The 16,088-nt window shown below is 37.7% G+C and overlaps 1 protein-coding gene across 5 annotated transcripts in view; it reads left to right on the plus strand.

Moving 5' to 3' along the window:
• LOC142251310 (uncharacterized) overlaps window positions 1–16,088 on the plus strand; it is a 136,532-nt gene that overhangs the window by 75,327 nt on the left and 45,117 nt on the right. For 3 of the 5 annotated variants that reach the window (XM_075323989.1, XM_075323988.1, XM_075323990.1), the window contains exon 7: window positions 1,005–1,180. The exons of the other annotated variants lie outside the window; for them this stretch is intronic. In XM_075323989.1, coding sequence (XP_075180104.1) covers window positions 1,005–1,148 — 144 coding nt within the window. In that variant the 3' untranslated portion in view covers window positions 1,149–1,180. Of the gene's footprint in view, window positions 1–1,004; window positions 1,181–16,088 lie in introns of those variants that run through there. 5 annotated transcript variants of the gene reach the window in all.

Genomic DNA, 16,088 nt, shown 5'->3' on the forward strand with positions numbered 1-16,088 from the left:
TATGCCCTGCTTATTGTTGCTGCGATGTATATTTTTTTTTCTTATTTACATCATGGGGGCATGGAGTGTGCAGAGAGTCCCGGGGGGAAATTGGGAGGGGATGTGCAAAACTGTCAAGCACCGAATGCTGGCAGATACTGTATATACACAGAAGTAACTTGGTGTAATAAAGCAATTTCATCAGACTTTGCAAGTTGGTCATGCTACCCCGGAGATTACCCTATTAAGGCCCAGCTTGCAGAAAGTTGCTGATCGCTCCATTGCTGCTTTGGGTTAGAAGACCAGATATCTCCAGCCCTTAAAGACATCTAGAAAAAAACAAATAGAATATATACACAGGAATGCAGCAGAGCTGCCAATGATCTCTGATAAAGCAGCCAAATAAGAACAAAATGTAAGGTTGGAAGAAAATGCTGTGTAGGGGTGGTCTATTACTGACATGTCTCCGAATTTCCAAGCAATACATTTTGTATTTATTTTCTGAAAATGAGAAATGGTCAAAATAATGCATTGCTTTCAGACCTCAAATAACACTGGGGAACAATTTGAAAAAAAGTTCTGTTGAGTTAGGTTTTTGAGCTGACTTATACTAAAATTGGCATGCTGATTCCAAAAATGTAGTCAGTTTTTTTTTCTATCACGTCAAGTTTCTCCTCCTCAGCTTACCTGCCATAGAAGCACAATTGCACTGATTTCTGTAATAAGACTTTGTTATCTGAGTACAATTCGACTCATATAGAGCTACGTGGCAACTTGTAAGACTAGTCACAACTGAGAGTGTGGTGAGAGGTGTGTGCAGCTCCCAATAGGTTAATTATCAATATCTTTACACAAAAAATGTATCATAGTAGGAATAAATAGGATTTGTGATAGCTTTTCTCGTTACATTGGGCGCTTAGTTGTAATTTATATATCTTTTATGATTTTTTTCTTTGTTAGTTTTCAAAGCTTGTAACTTTCCATCTGTGTTTTATTTACTTATGTACATATTTCCTTTGTTTCAGATCATGTCTGCTCCTTCTTCCTCTCGTCGTAAATGCCTAAACAACCCTGACTCCTTCTGCTATATTTGTGGTGTTTTCACCATTCCAGTTCAAAAGGGCAAACATCAGTGCATTTGTCAAACAAGCATATTTTGCATATTTTAAAGTAAAACTCTGTGATCAAGATAAGCCATGGGCCCCTCACATGGTGTGCAAGCAGTGTGTCGAGAGTTTACGGATGTGGACCAAAGGAACACGTGAAAAGTTTGCATTTGGTATCCCCATGGTGTGGAGAAAGCAAAAAGTCATTCCACAGACTGTTACTTCTGTTTAGTGAAAACATCAGGATTTAACAGGAAAAATAAAAGTAAAATAGAATATCCAAATCTACTGTCAGCTATCAGACCAATGCCTCATTCAGCTGAAATTCCAGTGCCAGTTTTCAAACAGATACCATCTCTAGAAGTTCTGAGTGATGTTGACGAACACAGTGACAGCAATGATGCAGAATTTGAAATTCACAAGGATTCAGTTTGTAAGGGATTTGATCAGCACGAGTTAAATGATTTAGCACGTGAATTGTGCTTATCAAAAAAAGCTTCAGAATTACTAGCATCAAGGCTGAAGGAGAAACAGTTACTTGAACAAGGAGCGAAGGTATCATATTTTCGTACTAGAGAAAGTACATTTTTGCAGTCACACTTTCGGTGTGACAGCGGTTTTGTGTGTTGCCATAATATTCCTGGTTTACTACAAGAATTAGGGCTTTCAATGTACAATCCAAATGAATGGCGACTGTTTATTGATAGCTCAAAGCGGAGTCTTAAGTGTGTCCTTCTACACAATGGCAATTTATTTGGTGCTGTCCCTATTGGGCATTCTGTGTCTCCTCGTGAAGAACATGGAGATGTAAAGTTATTGAAATATGACACACACAATTGGATCATCTGTGTTGACCTTAAAATTGTTTGCTTCCTTCTTGGTCAGCAACGTGGGTACACAAAGTATCCCTGCTTTCTCTGTATGTGGGATAGCAGAGCTTGAGAAAAGCATTGGGTTGCATAGAATTGGCCTCCAAGATCTGGTCTTAAACCTGGAGATCCTAACATTCTACATCAGCCACTTGTTGACAGGAAGAATATACTATTCCCACCTCTGCACATAAAACTAGGTCTCATGAAGCAATTTGTAAAAGCATTGCCAACTGACGGCGACTGTTTTAAGTACATCATGTTGGTACTTCCTGGACTGTCCATTGAAAAAATCAAGACTGGTGTGTTTGATGGTCCACAAATTCGACAGCTCATCAAAGATGAACGTTTCACCGGGACTGTCACATCTTGAGAAGAATGCTTGGTTATCATTCAAAGACGTCGTCAAGAACTTTCTTGGAAATACACGTGCAAGTAATTACAAAGAAATTGTTCAGAAACTATTGGAGAGCCTCAAAGCGCTTGGTTGCAACATGAGTATTAAACTACATTTTCTGCATTGCCATCTTGCCAACTTTCCGGAAAATCTTGGTGCGGTTAGCGATGAGCAAGGTGAACGATTTCACCAAGATTTGAAGGTTATGGAAGACCGTTACCAGGGTAGATGGGATGTACATATGATGGCTGACTATTGTTGGAGCATCAAACGTGATTGTCCTCAAGTTACACTCCAGAAAAAGCTATAAATGTACATTTTTACCTTAAATACTTGCATGCATGCATGCATGCATATGCATATATGCATATATATATATATATATATATATATATATATATATATATATATATATATATATATATATATATATATATATATATATATATATATATATATATATATATCTCCTTTGTAAAAAAAAAAACCATGATAGTGTTAAACATATGCCTATTTCTTATATATTTCATTTTTTGTTCATATTTGTACTATTTAAAAAAAACACACACTTTTTAGGTACAGTAGTTTACATATTTTTGAGAAGACAAAAATCCTATAGTTCAAAAACTTGATGTGATAGAGAAAAACTGAGAATTTCTGGATTCAGCATCCAAAAATTAACAGTTGTCTGACCTAACTCCTAAAAAATTGCGTTCCCCAGTGTAATGCAAAGAAAACAAGTTCATAATAATTTAGAAACAACAATACTAATGTTTTACCTCAGGGAGAGTTCAGAAATCAATATTTTGTAGAATAACCATGATTTTTAATCACAGCTTTCATGCGTCTTGGCATGCTTTCCACCAGTTTTTCACACTGCTTTGGGTGACCTTTATGCTACTCCTGGCGCAAAAATATATGCAGTTCTTCTTTGATGGCTTGTGACTATCCATCTTCCTCTTGATTACATTAGAGGTTTTCAATGGGGTTCAGGTCTGGAGATTGTGCTGGCCATGACAGGGTTTTGATGTGGTGGCCCTTCATCCACACATTGATCTAGCTGTGTGACATGGCGCATTGTCCTACTGGAAAAAAGTCCTCAGAGTTGGGGAACATTGCCTGAGCAGAAGGAAGCAACTGTTTTTCCAGCATAACCTTGTATGTAGCTTGATTCATACGTCCTTATAGAGGACTGGAGTTAAATACTCTTCTGAGTCTAATTTTTAGCTTTGCCTAACACCTGGTCGTCTAATGGTTAGTCGGAGACCTGGAGAGGCGTACAAGACAGTGTTTTGCACCCACTGTGAAATTTGGTGGAGGATCGGTGATGATCTGGAGATGCTTAAGCAAGGCTGAAATTGGGAAGGTTAATCCCTTCCCGACCCTTGACGCACTGTCATGGCGGGATTCCGTTCCTACAGCCCTGGTGACAGTCCACTGAAATGTCACCAGCGCTGCAGGTACATGAGGATCTGTAGTTGATACCGGGGGGGTGGATTTGCCCACCCCATGGCTACGATAGCTCTGGCTGTTCAAATCTGAACCGCCAATCAGATATCGCACTGTTTTCGGCTAAAAACATGCCCAAAATACTGTGATCCTGTGAGATCCAGCTATGAGGTTTTGCAGCAGCAGGATCATAGCTGGAGATCATCAAACACTGTGCCCCCCCTCCCCCTAGAGCACTAATTGGAGCGATCGTGGTATGACGCGCAATCACTCCAATCAGCGTACAGGGGGGTAGGCTGAACAGGCTTTAACGTCTCTCCCAAGCCTGTTTTGGTCTGGAGAGCCCTCCAGCCAGTCTGCGGCGTGCCCCTGCTGGGACTTGTAGTTCCACTGCTTAGCTCTGCTGCATGGCCTCCGCCGCCGCATGATCGCCACTGCACGATCACCACCGCTTCTGCCCATCGCTGCTGCATGGCCTCTGCCACCACAAGAACTGCCCCTCCTCCAATCTCTCCGTCTGTACCCCCCCCCCACCCAGTATGCGGCATGCCCCTGCTGGGTCTTGTAGTTCCACGCTGACCCGGCTTTCCATCGCCGCTGCACGGCCGCCGCAAGTACTGCTCCTCCTCCGATCTCTCCGTCCGTCCACACCCCCATGGCTTCTCCTGTAACCCTTCACCCGCCTTCTTCTGGCCCCCTCCGACGTCTCCACTGTGGACCTGTGGAAGCGTGATTATACGCGAAACAGCTGTAATCTGGACCTGCACCGGGTCTTCACCCTGCGTTTTATATGCACCTATTTGTAAAATAAAAGTTTTCTACCGGATCTGGCTGGATTGTGCGGTTTTATGCATGCATGCATACATACGCACACATGCATGCATGCATACATACATACATACATGCATACATACAGTACAGACCAAAAGTTTGGACACACCTTCTCATTCAAAGTTTTCTTTATTTTCATGACTGAAAATTGTAGATTCACATTGAAGGCATCAAAACTATGAATTAACACATGTGGAATTAAATACTTAACAAAAAAGTGTGAAATAACTGAAAATATGTCTTTATATTCTCAAAGTAGCCACCTTTTTGCTTTGATTACTGCTTGGCACACTCTTGGCATTGTCTTGATGAGCTTCAAGAGGTAGTCACCGGAAATGGTAGATGCTTAGCACTTGTTGGCCCTTTTGCCTTCACTCTGCGGTCCAGCTCACCCCCAAACCATCTCGATTGGGTTTAGGTCTGGTGACTGTGGAGACCAGGTCATCTGGCGTAACACTCCATCACTCCATTACCTTCTTAGTCAAATAGCCCTTACACAGCCTGGAGGTGTGTTTGGGGTCATTGTCCCGTTGAAAAATAAATGATGGTCCAACTAAATGCAAACCGGATTAAATAGTATGCCGCTGCAAGATGCTGTGGTAACCATGCTGGTCAGTATACCTTCAATTTTGAATAAATCCCCAACAGTGTCACCAGCACAGCACCCCCACACCATCACGCCTCCCCCTCCATGCTTCACGTTGGGAACCAGGCATGTCGAGTGCTTTCGTTCACATTTTCTGCGTTGTACAAAGACAAGGTGGTTGGATCCAAAGATCTCAAATTTGGACTCATCAGACCAAAACACAGATTTCCACTGGTCTAATGTCCATTCCTTGTGTCTTTAGCCCCAACAAGTCTCTTCTGCTTGTTGCCTGTCCTTAGCAGTGGTTTCCTAGCAGCTATTTTACCATGAAGGCCTGCTGCACAAAGTCTTATCTTAACAGTTGTTCTAGAGATTTGGCTGCTGCTAGAACTCTGTGTGGCATTGACCTGGTCTCTAATCTGAGCTGCTGTTAACCTGTGATTTCTGAGGCTGGGGACTCGAATAAACCTATCCTTCGCATCAGAGGTGACTCTTGGTCTTCCTTTCCTGGGGCGGTCCTCATGTGAGCCAGTGTTTTGTGTTTTTGGGGTTTTTTTATATTTAGCGTCTGATGGTTTTTGCCACTGCTCTTGGGGACACTTTCAAAGTTTTCCCAATTTTTCGGACTGACTGACCTTCATTTCTTAAAGTAATGATGGCCACTCGTTTTTCTTTACTTAGTTGCTTTTTTCTTGCCGTAATACACATTCTAACAGTCTATTCAGTAGGACTATCAGCTGTGTATCCACCAGACTTCTGTACAACACAACTGATGGTCCCAACCCCATTTATAAAGCAAAAAATCCCACTTATTAAACCTGACAGGGGACACCTGTGAAGTGAAAACCATTTCTGGTGACTACCTCTTGAAGCTCAAGAGAATGCCAAAAGTGTGCAAAGCAGTAATCAAAGCAAAAGGTGGCTACTTTGAAGGAGCTAGAATATAAGACATATTATCAGTTTCATAATTTTTTTTTAAGTACTTCATTCCACATGTTAATTCATAGTTTTGATGCCTTCAATGTGAAGCTACAATTTTGAGTCACGAAAATAAAGAAAACTCTTTGAATGAGAAGGTGTCCAAACTTTTGGTCTGTTCTGTACAGACACACACAAGTACAGACACACACATATACACGTGTGTTTGGTTTTTGTTTTTTTGTTTTACACGCCCCACCACGCCCTTGGGGGGCTGTCACATGTGTGGCATTTCCACTGTTTAGACATATCAGGGGCTCTTCAAACACAACATGGCGTCCGCTAACTATTCCTGGCAATTTTGCGTTTGAAAATTCAAATGACTCTCTTTGCCTTCCGAGCCCTGCTGTGCGCCTAAATAGTGCTTTACCCACACATGTGGGGTATCCGCGTACTCGGGGGAAATTTTCCAACACATTTTGAGGTCCATTTTATCCTATTGCCCTTTTGAAAATGAAAAAAATAAAGACTAAGAGAACAATATTGTGGTAAAAATTTTATTTTTCATTTTCACGGCACATTATAAAATTCACTGAAGCACCTGGGGGTTCAAAGTGCTCAGTACACATCTACATAGGTTCCTTGGGGTGGGTCACTTGTGGGAGGTTTCCAATGTTTAGGCACCTCAGAGGGTCTCCAAACCCAACATGGCATCCGCTAATGATTCCAGCTAATTTTACTTTCAAAAATTCAAATGGCGCTCCTTCCCTTCTGAGCCCTGCTGTGCGCCCAAACAATTTATTGGCACCACATATGAGGTATCGGCGTACTCAGGAGAAATTGCACAATAAATGTAATGGTGCATTTTTCCTGATACCCTTGTGAAAAAAGCTAACTGGTTGAAGTAACAATTTTGTGGTAAAAATAATTTTTTTCATGGTTATAAACTTCTGTGAAGTCCCCAGGGGTTCGAAGTGCTCACTAAACATCTAAATAAATTCCATGAGGGGTCTAGTTTCCAAAATGCAGTCACTTGTGGGGGATATCCATTGTTTAGGCACCTCAGGGGGTCTCCAAACGCAACATGGCATCCGCTAACAATTCCAGACAGTTTTTGGTTTAAAAAAAATTCAAATGACGCTCCTTCCCTTCTGAGCCCTGCCTTGCGCCCAAACAATTGATTTCCGCCACATATGAGGTATGTGTACTCAGGAGAAATTGCACAATTAATTCTATGGTGCAATTTTCCTGATACCCTTGTGAAAATGCAAAATTTTATGGCTAAAGTAACATTTTTGTAAAATTAAAAAAAAATTCATTTTTTTTTCCCTTCCACATTGCTTTGATTCCTGTGAAGCACCTAAAGGGTTAATAAACTTCATGGATGTGGTTTTCAGTAGCGTGAAACTTCATGGATGTGGTTTTCAGTAGCGTGAAGGGTGCAGTTTTTAGAATGTTATTTTGTCACCTAGGCCTCTCAGTCACTCTAAATGTGGTGTCTCAAAGCTTTTTGTAAATTTTGTTGTAAAAATGAGAAATTGCTGATGAACTTTCAACCCTTCTAACTTCCTAACGAAAAAAAAGTTTTCAATATTGCGCTGGTGTAAAGTAGGCATGTGGGGAATGTTATTTAGTAATATATATATATATATTTTTTTTTAAAAATAGTAATATTTATTCATTTATATAGCGCTATTAATTCCACAGCACATCATCTACATTGGCAGCACTGTCCCCATTGGGGCTCACAATCTATATTCCCTGTCTGTATGTCTTTGCAGTGTGGGAGGAAACCGGAGTACCCGGAGGAAACCCACGCAAACACGGGGAGAACATACAAACTCCTTGCAGATGTTGTCCTTGGTGGTATTTGAACCCAGGACCCCAGCGCTGCAAGACTACAGTGCTAACCACTGAGCCACCTTGATATCACCAAGACTTAGCTTAGGGGCTGTTACTGTTTTCTGTACATTTTTTTTTTTTTCTTTTAAATGTTTTTATTAATTTAACACTAATATGAATATAACCAGACATGTTATAAAAATATACATTGCTGATTTTAGTAAACACACGTCAATATTCTAGGTTATAGAATGTTACTTTTAAATTTAATCACTACATACTAAACTACTACAACAATAAAATACATTAACTTTTAATCTGTCTTCTTTATTCATTGGAGTGGAAATCACCAAATTACAACATATCGATCAATCATAACCACAAGGAAATTTTAGAAACGTAAATTATTAAATATATAACTGGGAGAGGGAAAAAAAAACCAAAACAAAAAAAACACAGGTTTAAATAGTTATTTATCATTAGGTTATTCCATCTTTCCCAAATGTTTTGGTATTTTGGGTATCGATTGTTAAAAGTGGCGAAACTTCTCTCATAATAATTATTATGAAGCATTATAGTTTCTTTAATTTCTGTAATAGATGGTATATCTGTCTTTTTCCATTTAGCCGTTATATGAATTTTGACAATTAAAAACATATGAATAGCTAGGTATTTGTCTTTGGTAATGCTATCTAAATCTAATGAAAGAGCCATTTGAGGTTAGTGATAATAAATCAAATTCTTGGAAATAGTAAAAGGTTAACCTCCCTCCAGACATCTCAATTTGGGACAAGACCAAAATATGTGAAGAATATCTCCCTTTAAATTACATCCCCTCCAGCATAAATGGGAATTATTACTTGAAAAGAGCGATAGCTTATGAGGAGTAAAGTACCACCTAGAAAGCAATTTATAATAAGCTTCATGAAGTGTTAAACATATATTAGAGGAGTATGCATCTCCAATACATCTATTCCACTTTTCCAAGGAAAAGGGGTTTTTTAACTTTTACCCATTTTATCATAAATGGCCTCTTTTCAAAGAGTTTCTTTGTTGAATATTTCATATATAGATCTAGTTTGGCAAATAATATTATTGGCATTACAGATAAGATTACAGGATTGTTCAGTTAATAAATGGTTGTCTTTTAGTAAAGCGGAGATTATTTTTCTGATGGATAAATAGCTGTAGAAATCAATATCTGGTAAATAGTGTTGTTTTTTTAGAGTTTGAAAAGAAATAAAATTAGTCCCATCATGTAAATCCCAAATTTTAAGATTTCTGTTCCGCCATAATTCTGGAGTTTTTTACTTCTGGGAGCAAATTGAAAAAGGTAAGGGGGGTATTCTTTATTTGCTCATATTTATTACTTTTTTGATTTAATGCCACTAATTTTCTCCATGTTAAGATAGTTAGAAAAAACACTCCAAAGAGCACAACGTAATTGTGTGTGGGGATAATGTAGTATGAACCCCCACAATTGGCACAAACTCAATAGCATGATACATAAGCAAGAGGACCAAGAGTTGTTGAGTGCAAAAATAGACAAATTTTATTAAGTACAGCAGGTGATTAATCATTAAAATCATATAAAATCCAAATGATTACAGGACCTAAGGCTGAGGTCCATACCAAGTCAGGGCTAAGTTTAAGCAAAAAACATATAGTGATGCACCCATTCCGGTGCGTACATTAAATTCTAGCCCCTCCAAAAACCCCCACCAGATCGCAGCATATGCCATAATGTCTCTAGTATATCTACCAATTAATGGTGGGGTGGTATGGCCCAGCCTGGTCACAGGGGCAACCTCAGGAAAAGCGACGTACATTTCGAAAAAGGTCTGTTAAAATCTTCATCAGGGTAGAGGTGTTCTGACAATCAACCCCAAAGCTCCGGTTTTAAATACTCGCGCTGATCAGACGAGTCCGGAAGCTCACGAACGGCGCATGCACCGGCTCACAGGCAAGTCCCTTAGGTCCTGTAATCATTTGGATTTTATATGATTTTAATGATTAATCACCTGCTGTACTTCTTAATAAAATTTTGTCTGTTTTTGCACTCAACTCTTGGTCCTCTTGCTTATGTATCATGTTAAGATAGTTGCACATAAAATGGGAGATTCAGGAAGAGGTTGATGAGGATTCATTAGATTATGAATGATTAATGAATATAAAGGAATATTATTATGTAAGTCAGTTTCAATCTCCTTCCATGTAGTAGTAAGATTATCTTTAAACCAAATTTGACTTTGTCTAATTAAATTAGTATAGAAATAACTGTAAATATTTGGTAAGCCTAAGCCTCTTTTTTTTTCTTTTTCATTAGAATATAGTTAGCTACCCTTGTTCTTTTTTTTTTTTTTTTTTTTTTTTTATTTGAAACAAAGGTATTCATGAGAGACTGAATCTTAAGTAATTTTCTGGAATAAAAAGGGGAATAGTTCTAAAATAGTATATTTTTGGAATAATCATCATTTTAATAAAGGATATTCTTCCAAACCAAGTGAGTTCATACTTTTTACGTTTTTTAAGTTTGACTGAATTATTTTAATTAGGTTCTCCATATTAATGCTAATTATGGATTTTATATCCCTAGTTAGTTCAATTCCCAAATATGAGATTGTATGTGTAGCCCAATTAAAATCTGTTAGACTTTTAATTTCCTCTGTTATACCATGACTGAAATTAAATTCTAAAATATTTGATTTTGTAATATTTACTTTAAAAAAAAGAAATTCTTGCAAATTCATCTAAACTATACTGAACTTGTTATGGAAGTTACTGGATTTGATAGGGATAATATGATGTCATCTGCGAACAGGCAAATCTTAAACTCACTATTTTTTAATTGGATTCCTTCAATATTAGCATTTTCTCTGATTATATTCAGCAAGGGGTTCTAAGATTAGGGCGAATAGTAAAGGAGATAAGGGACATCCTTGACGTGTACCATTAGTTAAGTTAAATGACATGGATAAAAATTTATTTGCATATACTTTTGCTGAGGGACAAGAATATAGAGCAAGAATGGAATTTTAAAATTTGATTTTTTTTTAGGCCAAATTTAAGTAATGTTGTTTTCATATATAACCAATTGACTCTATCAAATGCTTTTTCGGCATCAAGAGTGATAAGTAATGTTGGATCCTTCTTATTGTTCATAATGTTGATTAGATTGATTATTCTACGGGTACCATCAGATGTTTGACGACCTTGAATGAAACCTAGCTGGTCATTAGAAATTAGTCTGGGTAAAATCTTTTTTTAGTCTATTAGCGATAATTTTGGAATACATTTTAAAATCAGAATTTATAAGTGAGATAGGTCTATAGTTTTTAACGAATTCTAAGTCTTCCTTAGTTTTAAGAATTAAAGTTATAGTGGCTTGGAGCATTTCCTTGGGGAATTGACCTGTTAAAGTAGCTTTGTTAAAAATGTTGACTAGGTGTGGAGTTAGTAAGTTAGGAAAGGCCTTTAAAATATTCATTTGTAAAACCGTCTGGACCTGGGGATTTTCCAATTTTTAACAGTTTAATTACATTTATTACCTCATCAAATACAAATGGGGAGTTTAAAGTAGATAACTTGTCTTCTGAGATTGAGGGGAGATTGACTTTAGAAAGAAAGGTATCATCAATAGCTTCTTTTGTGGGCTGAGGAGTTTGTGGATCAGAATTAAGATTATAAAGATTTTTATAATATTTTCCAAATTCTGCTGCAATATCTTTTGGATGAAAACAGTCTTCCCCATTTTGTTTCTTAATCTTTCTTATTCTGTTTTGAATCCTAATTTCTTTCAGTTTTCTGGACATATATTTAGTGGGTTTATTAATTGAAGCATAATGGTTTGCCTTGATTGCACCTATATATTTATCATACTCCGAGAAAAGGGAGTTTTTAATTTCTGTTCTTATCCCAAGGTTTGACGATGATTACTTTGCGAGGGAGTTGGAGAACTTTGTTGTAAATCCTCTATCTTTTAATTGTTTGAAGATTCTTAATTCTTTTCTGTCTTTTAATTCTAGCTGAAATTTCAATTAAATGACCTCTAATTACTGCCTTATGTGCATTCCATGTGACAAATGGACAAATAGATTCAGATGTGTTTTCTTGAAAGTAATTTTTATGTTGGTTTCTAATTCTTCTTTTAAATGGGGAGTATGTATTAATGTTGGATTGCATCTCCATATATAATCCATATTTGTTGGGATCCCCAAATCTACTTTGCAAATAATTGAAGAATGGTCCGAAAAGGTTTTGATTTATTGTAAAAATTTTTAAATTTCGTAATAGAAAAAATATCTAACAGCTAAATCAATACTGGAAAAGGTTTTATGAGGTTCTGAATAAAATGTATATTCTTTAGAAGAAGTATGCAAAAAAACGAAAAATATCATAAAGTTCATTTGCTAAAAGCCAGTTTTTTTTTAAAGTTGGGTAAATTCCTCTATTTGGAGCTGTGGAATCAAGGTGAGCATCTGGGACAATATTAAAATCACCCAGTATAAGGAGATCTCCCTTTCTGACCTCTTGGATTTTGGACATTTATTTAAAAAAACTAATTTGCCCTATATTTGGCACATATAAATTAACTAATGTATAGGGTCTATTATCCAAGTTTGCAATTAAGATCAAAAATCTCCCTTCAGTATCTTTGTATTCCGCAATTAAATCAAAGGTTATAGTGTTCTTAATCATTAACACCCCTGCTCTTTTTTTTTTTTCGTTTTAGAGAAGAAAAAATGTGTGGGAAATTTTTATTATGAAATTTAGGATGAGAATCTCTAGCAAATTTCACCTCTTGTAAAAACACATCTGCTTTATCTCTAATTTCCTTCCACGTGAGAAATCTTTTCCTTGGACTATTTAAACCTTTAACATTAAAAGACAAAAAATTTGTAGCCATAAGATGCAAGCCTGCTTAAAATAATGAGGGACACAAACAAAAAAACCCCCAAAAAAAAACAAAACAAAAAAAAACAAGTTAAGAATACCTATAATAAACAGTAGGAATTAACTAAATAGCTAATATCCTTATTGCAAGATTAATAATATTCTTGAAAAAGAGAGAATTACTATTTTAAGAAATCGCTACTCTACAAGACCTTAAACTATGTAATTGAATTATAACAACAAAGTTTTACAAGTACAAAGCACACGAAAAGAACTTAGATTAATATCTGTCAAAATCTTTCAAATAATCCGCAGTCGAGAAATTAAAGATCTAATAAGTAGTAGTAACAACTAAACTAACAAGCTGATCTTCCAAAGTATCCAAAGTATCCACTAACAATGGAAGCTCTTCGTGGGGGGAATAAGTTTGTGGAAAAAGTTTCCGAAGCCAACCGTGGTAAATGAGGATTTTAGAAATTCCAAAGTTGGAAATGAGTATTTTAGTTAGACTCAGATCAATGTCTCCATAACAATTATTGGAATTAATATCTCCATTCGTAAGTGACTTTAAATTGTGAAATCAAGTGGGTTGATGATGGAGTTGTTCATGATTTCTTCTGTTACCTAAGGAAGAAAGAAACTTCGTGCCCTCTTCAGGAGTGAAAATCGGTATGGTTTTTCCATTTTGATTAACAATTTTGTAGGGAAGCCCCATCTATAAGCAATACCTTTTTGTCTTAGTATGCTGGTAACAGATGAAAATGACTTTCTAAGAGATGTGTATTTGGAAAGATCACTGAATACTTTAATCAGATAGGGAGATGGAAGGGTTTTCTTTTCTCTCATGTATTTTAAGTCTCTTTGGTACCAAAAAAATGCAGATGTAAAATAGTATCTCTTGGGGTTTCTTCAGCAATAAAAGATGGTCTTGGCAAACGATGGATACGGTCAATTGTCAACTCCAGATCCGATGCAGATGGAAAAATCTTTAGAAGAAAATTCTTAACATAGTCTGGGAGTTTTAGATGGAACACTTTCAGGTATACCTCTAAGTTTAACATTATTCCTCCTACTCCTGTCTTCGAGGTCTGAAAGTTTCTGTTGGAGGTAATAAATGTCTTTTTTAGATCATGTTGATATTTTTCCAGGGAGTTTGGTTTTTCTTCCACCTGATCAATTTTGACCTCGTTTGCATTTATTCTGCCATTTAATTGTTGTACCGTGTCCTGTAAAGCCTTAAGCTGGTGTCACACTAAACGACAGCGACGTCGCTGTTACGTCACCATTTTCGGTGACGTAACAGCGACCTTGTAAGTCGCTGTTATGATCGCTGCTTAGCTGTCAAACACAGCAGAAGCAGCGATCATAAGGTCGCTGTGCTACATGTTCAGAGAGCAGGGAGCCGCGCTTAGCGCTGGCTCCTTGCTCTCCTGCAGCACACATCGGGTTAATTAACCCGATGTGTGCTGCAGCTACATGTCACAGTTCAGAGAGCAGGGAGCCGCGCTTAGCGCTGGCTCCTTGCTCTCCTGCAGCACACATCGGGTTAATTACCCGATGCGTACTGCAGCCACATGTCACAGTGCAGGAGCCGGCACTGGCAGCAAGAGCGGAGGCTGGTAACCAGCGTAAACATCGGGTAACCAGGGAAAGGTCTTCCCTTGGTTACCCGATGTTTACGCTGGTTACAGCTTACCGCAGCTGCCAGTGCCGGCTCCTGCTCGCTTCATTTCGTCGCTCTCTCGCTGTCACACACAGCGATGTGTGTGTCACAGCGGGAGAGTGACGACCAAAAAATGAAGCTGGACATTCAGCAACGACCGGCGACCTCACAGCAGGGGCCAGGTCGTTGCTGGATGTCACACACAGCGACAGCGACGGGACGTCGCTGCAACGTCACAGAAAATGGTGACGTAGCAGCGACGTCGTTGTCGTCGTCGTTATGTGTGACACCAGCTTTAGTTTGTTTGTCCATTACTAGCATTAAATTGTGGTTGAATGCATTAATAAGCTCATTGAAGTAAGGGTCTGAGCAATTGATCCTTGTCTGTATTTGGTGAATTAGAATGTTTTATTTCTTCCATGTTTATAGAGATATCAATTCTAGGTCGAGTCTTATCTGGACTATGAATAGGAGAGTCAGAATCGCTAACTGGCCCCTTCCTTTTTGCATTGGTACCAGCAGTAGTAGTATCCATAGTGGAGACTTTACAATCCTGTGAATTTTTGGATATCAGAAGAGTATGTTCAGTAGGTTTTGTATAACTTATTTTTCCAACATTATTGGAAGAATTAGTTGTTGCATCCTTTTTTAACATGTGTTCCTTTTTGTTTCTACAACTTGAGAAGTTGAGGAACCTAAACACTTAGTATGAATTTTTTGAGGTTTACCTACATTACCTTGTTTTAAGGATTTGTCGCTCATTTTGTTTTGTGATTTGACTCGGCTACTGTCTATCTCCTATGTGTATCTCTATATCTATTCCAGCAAATGTGGACAGATTAGATTTACTATTGAAATACTTGCAACTGGGTCCAATGAAACTTTGACAGCTTTTAATCCTTGTTCCGGATTTACTCAAAAACCACCAATACACACCAGATCTATTTCACTTTTGTCACTGGCCACATATTAAGCTGCCAATACTTGCTTAGCAAAAATAGTTTCAACACAGTCTGCACAACTCCCCTGAACTCGGAACTAGACGCTCAGTATTAGGTTATATTTTATAGTTTAAGTCAATAAATGTGGCTTTTGTGAGAGCTTAAGTCCTCTACTCTTGTCTGTCTTTATTAACTTCAACTCCTGTTTTAGTAAAGAAATACTTCAATGAGCCTTATGCTGAGCTGACAGAAATTCACTGAGGAGTTGTCATGGAAACGGCACATAGACCTCGTCACTCAGGTGTCAAATTTCCCTGGGAGATCTTTGACTAAAATGTTTTGGGTTTTTTTTTTGTTTTAGAGAATGACAAATGTTTGGATGATTTTCTATGTTTAGTATTTACATTTGTCCCACATCACCACTTTATCTCCTCAAACAGCCGTTTTTAATTAGTTATATATCTCCTTCTGAATCTCCTCAGACAAAGTCTCTCAGAAGTGCTGCTCCTCCGAACTGACAAAATTCCTCTTTCGTAATTATCTATCTTCAGCACCAAAAAAGTCAAAGGTCTCAAAATGTTCCAACAAATATACTGAATAAAATTATATATATT

This window comes from Anomaloglossus baeobatrachus, chromosome 9 (genome assembly GCF_048569485.1).
Source record: "Anomaloglossus baeobatrachus isolate aAnoBae1 chromosome 9, aAnoBae1.hap1, whole genome shotgun sequence".
In the NCBI taxonomy this organism is placed as follows: Eukaryota; Metazoa; Chordata; class Amphibia; order Anura; family Aromobatidae; genus Anomaloglossus; species Anomaloglossus baeobatrachus.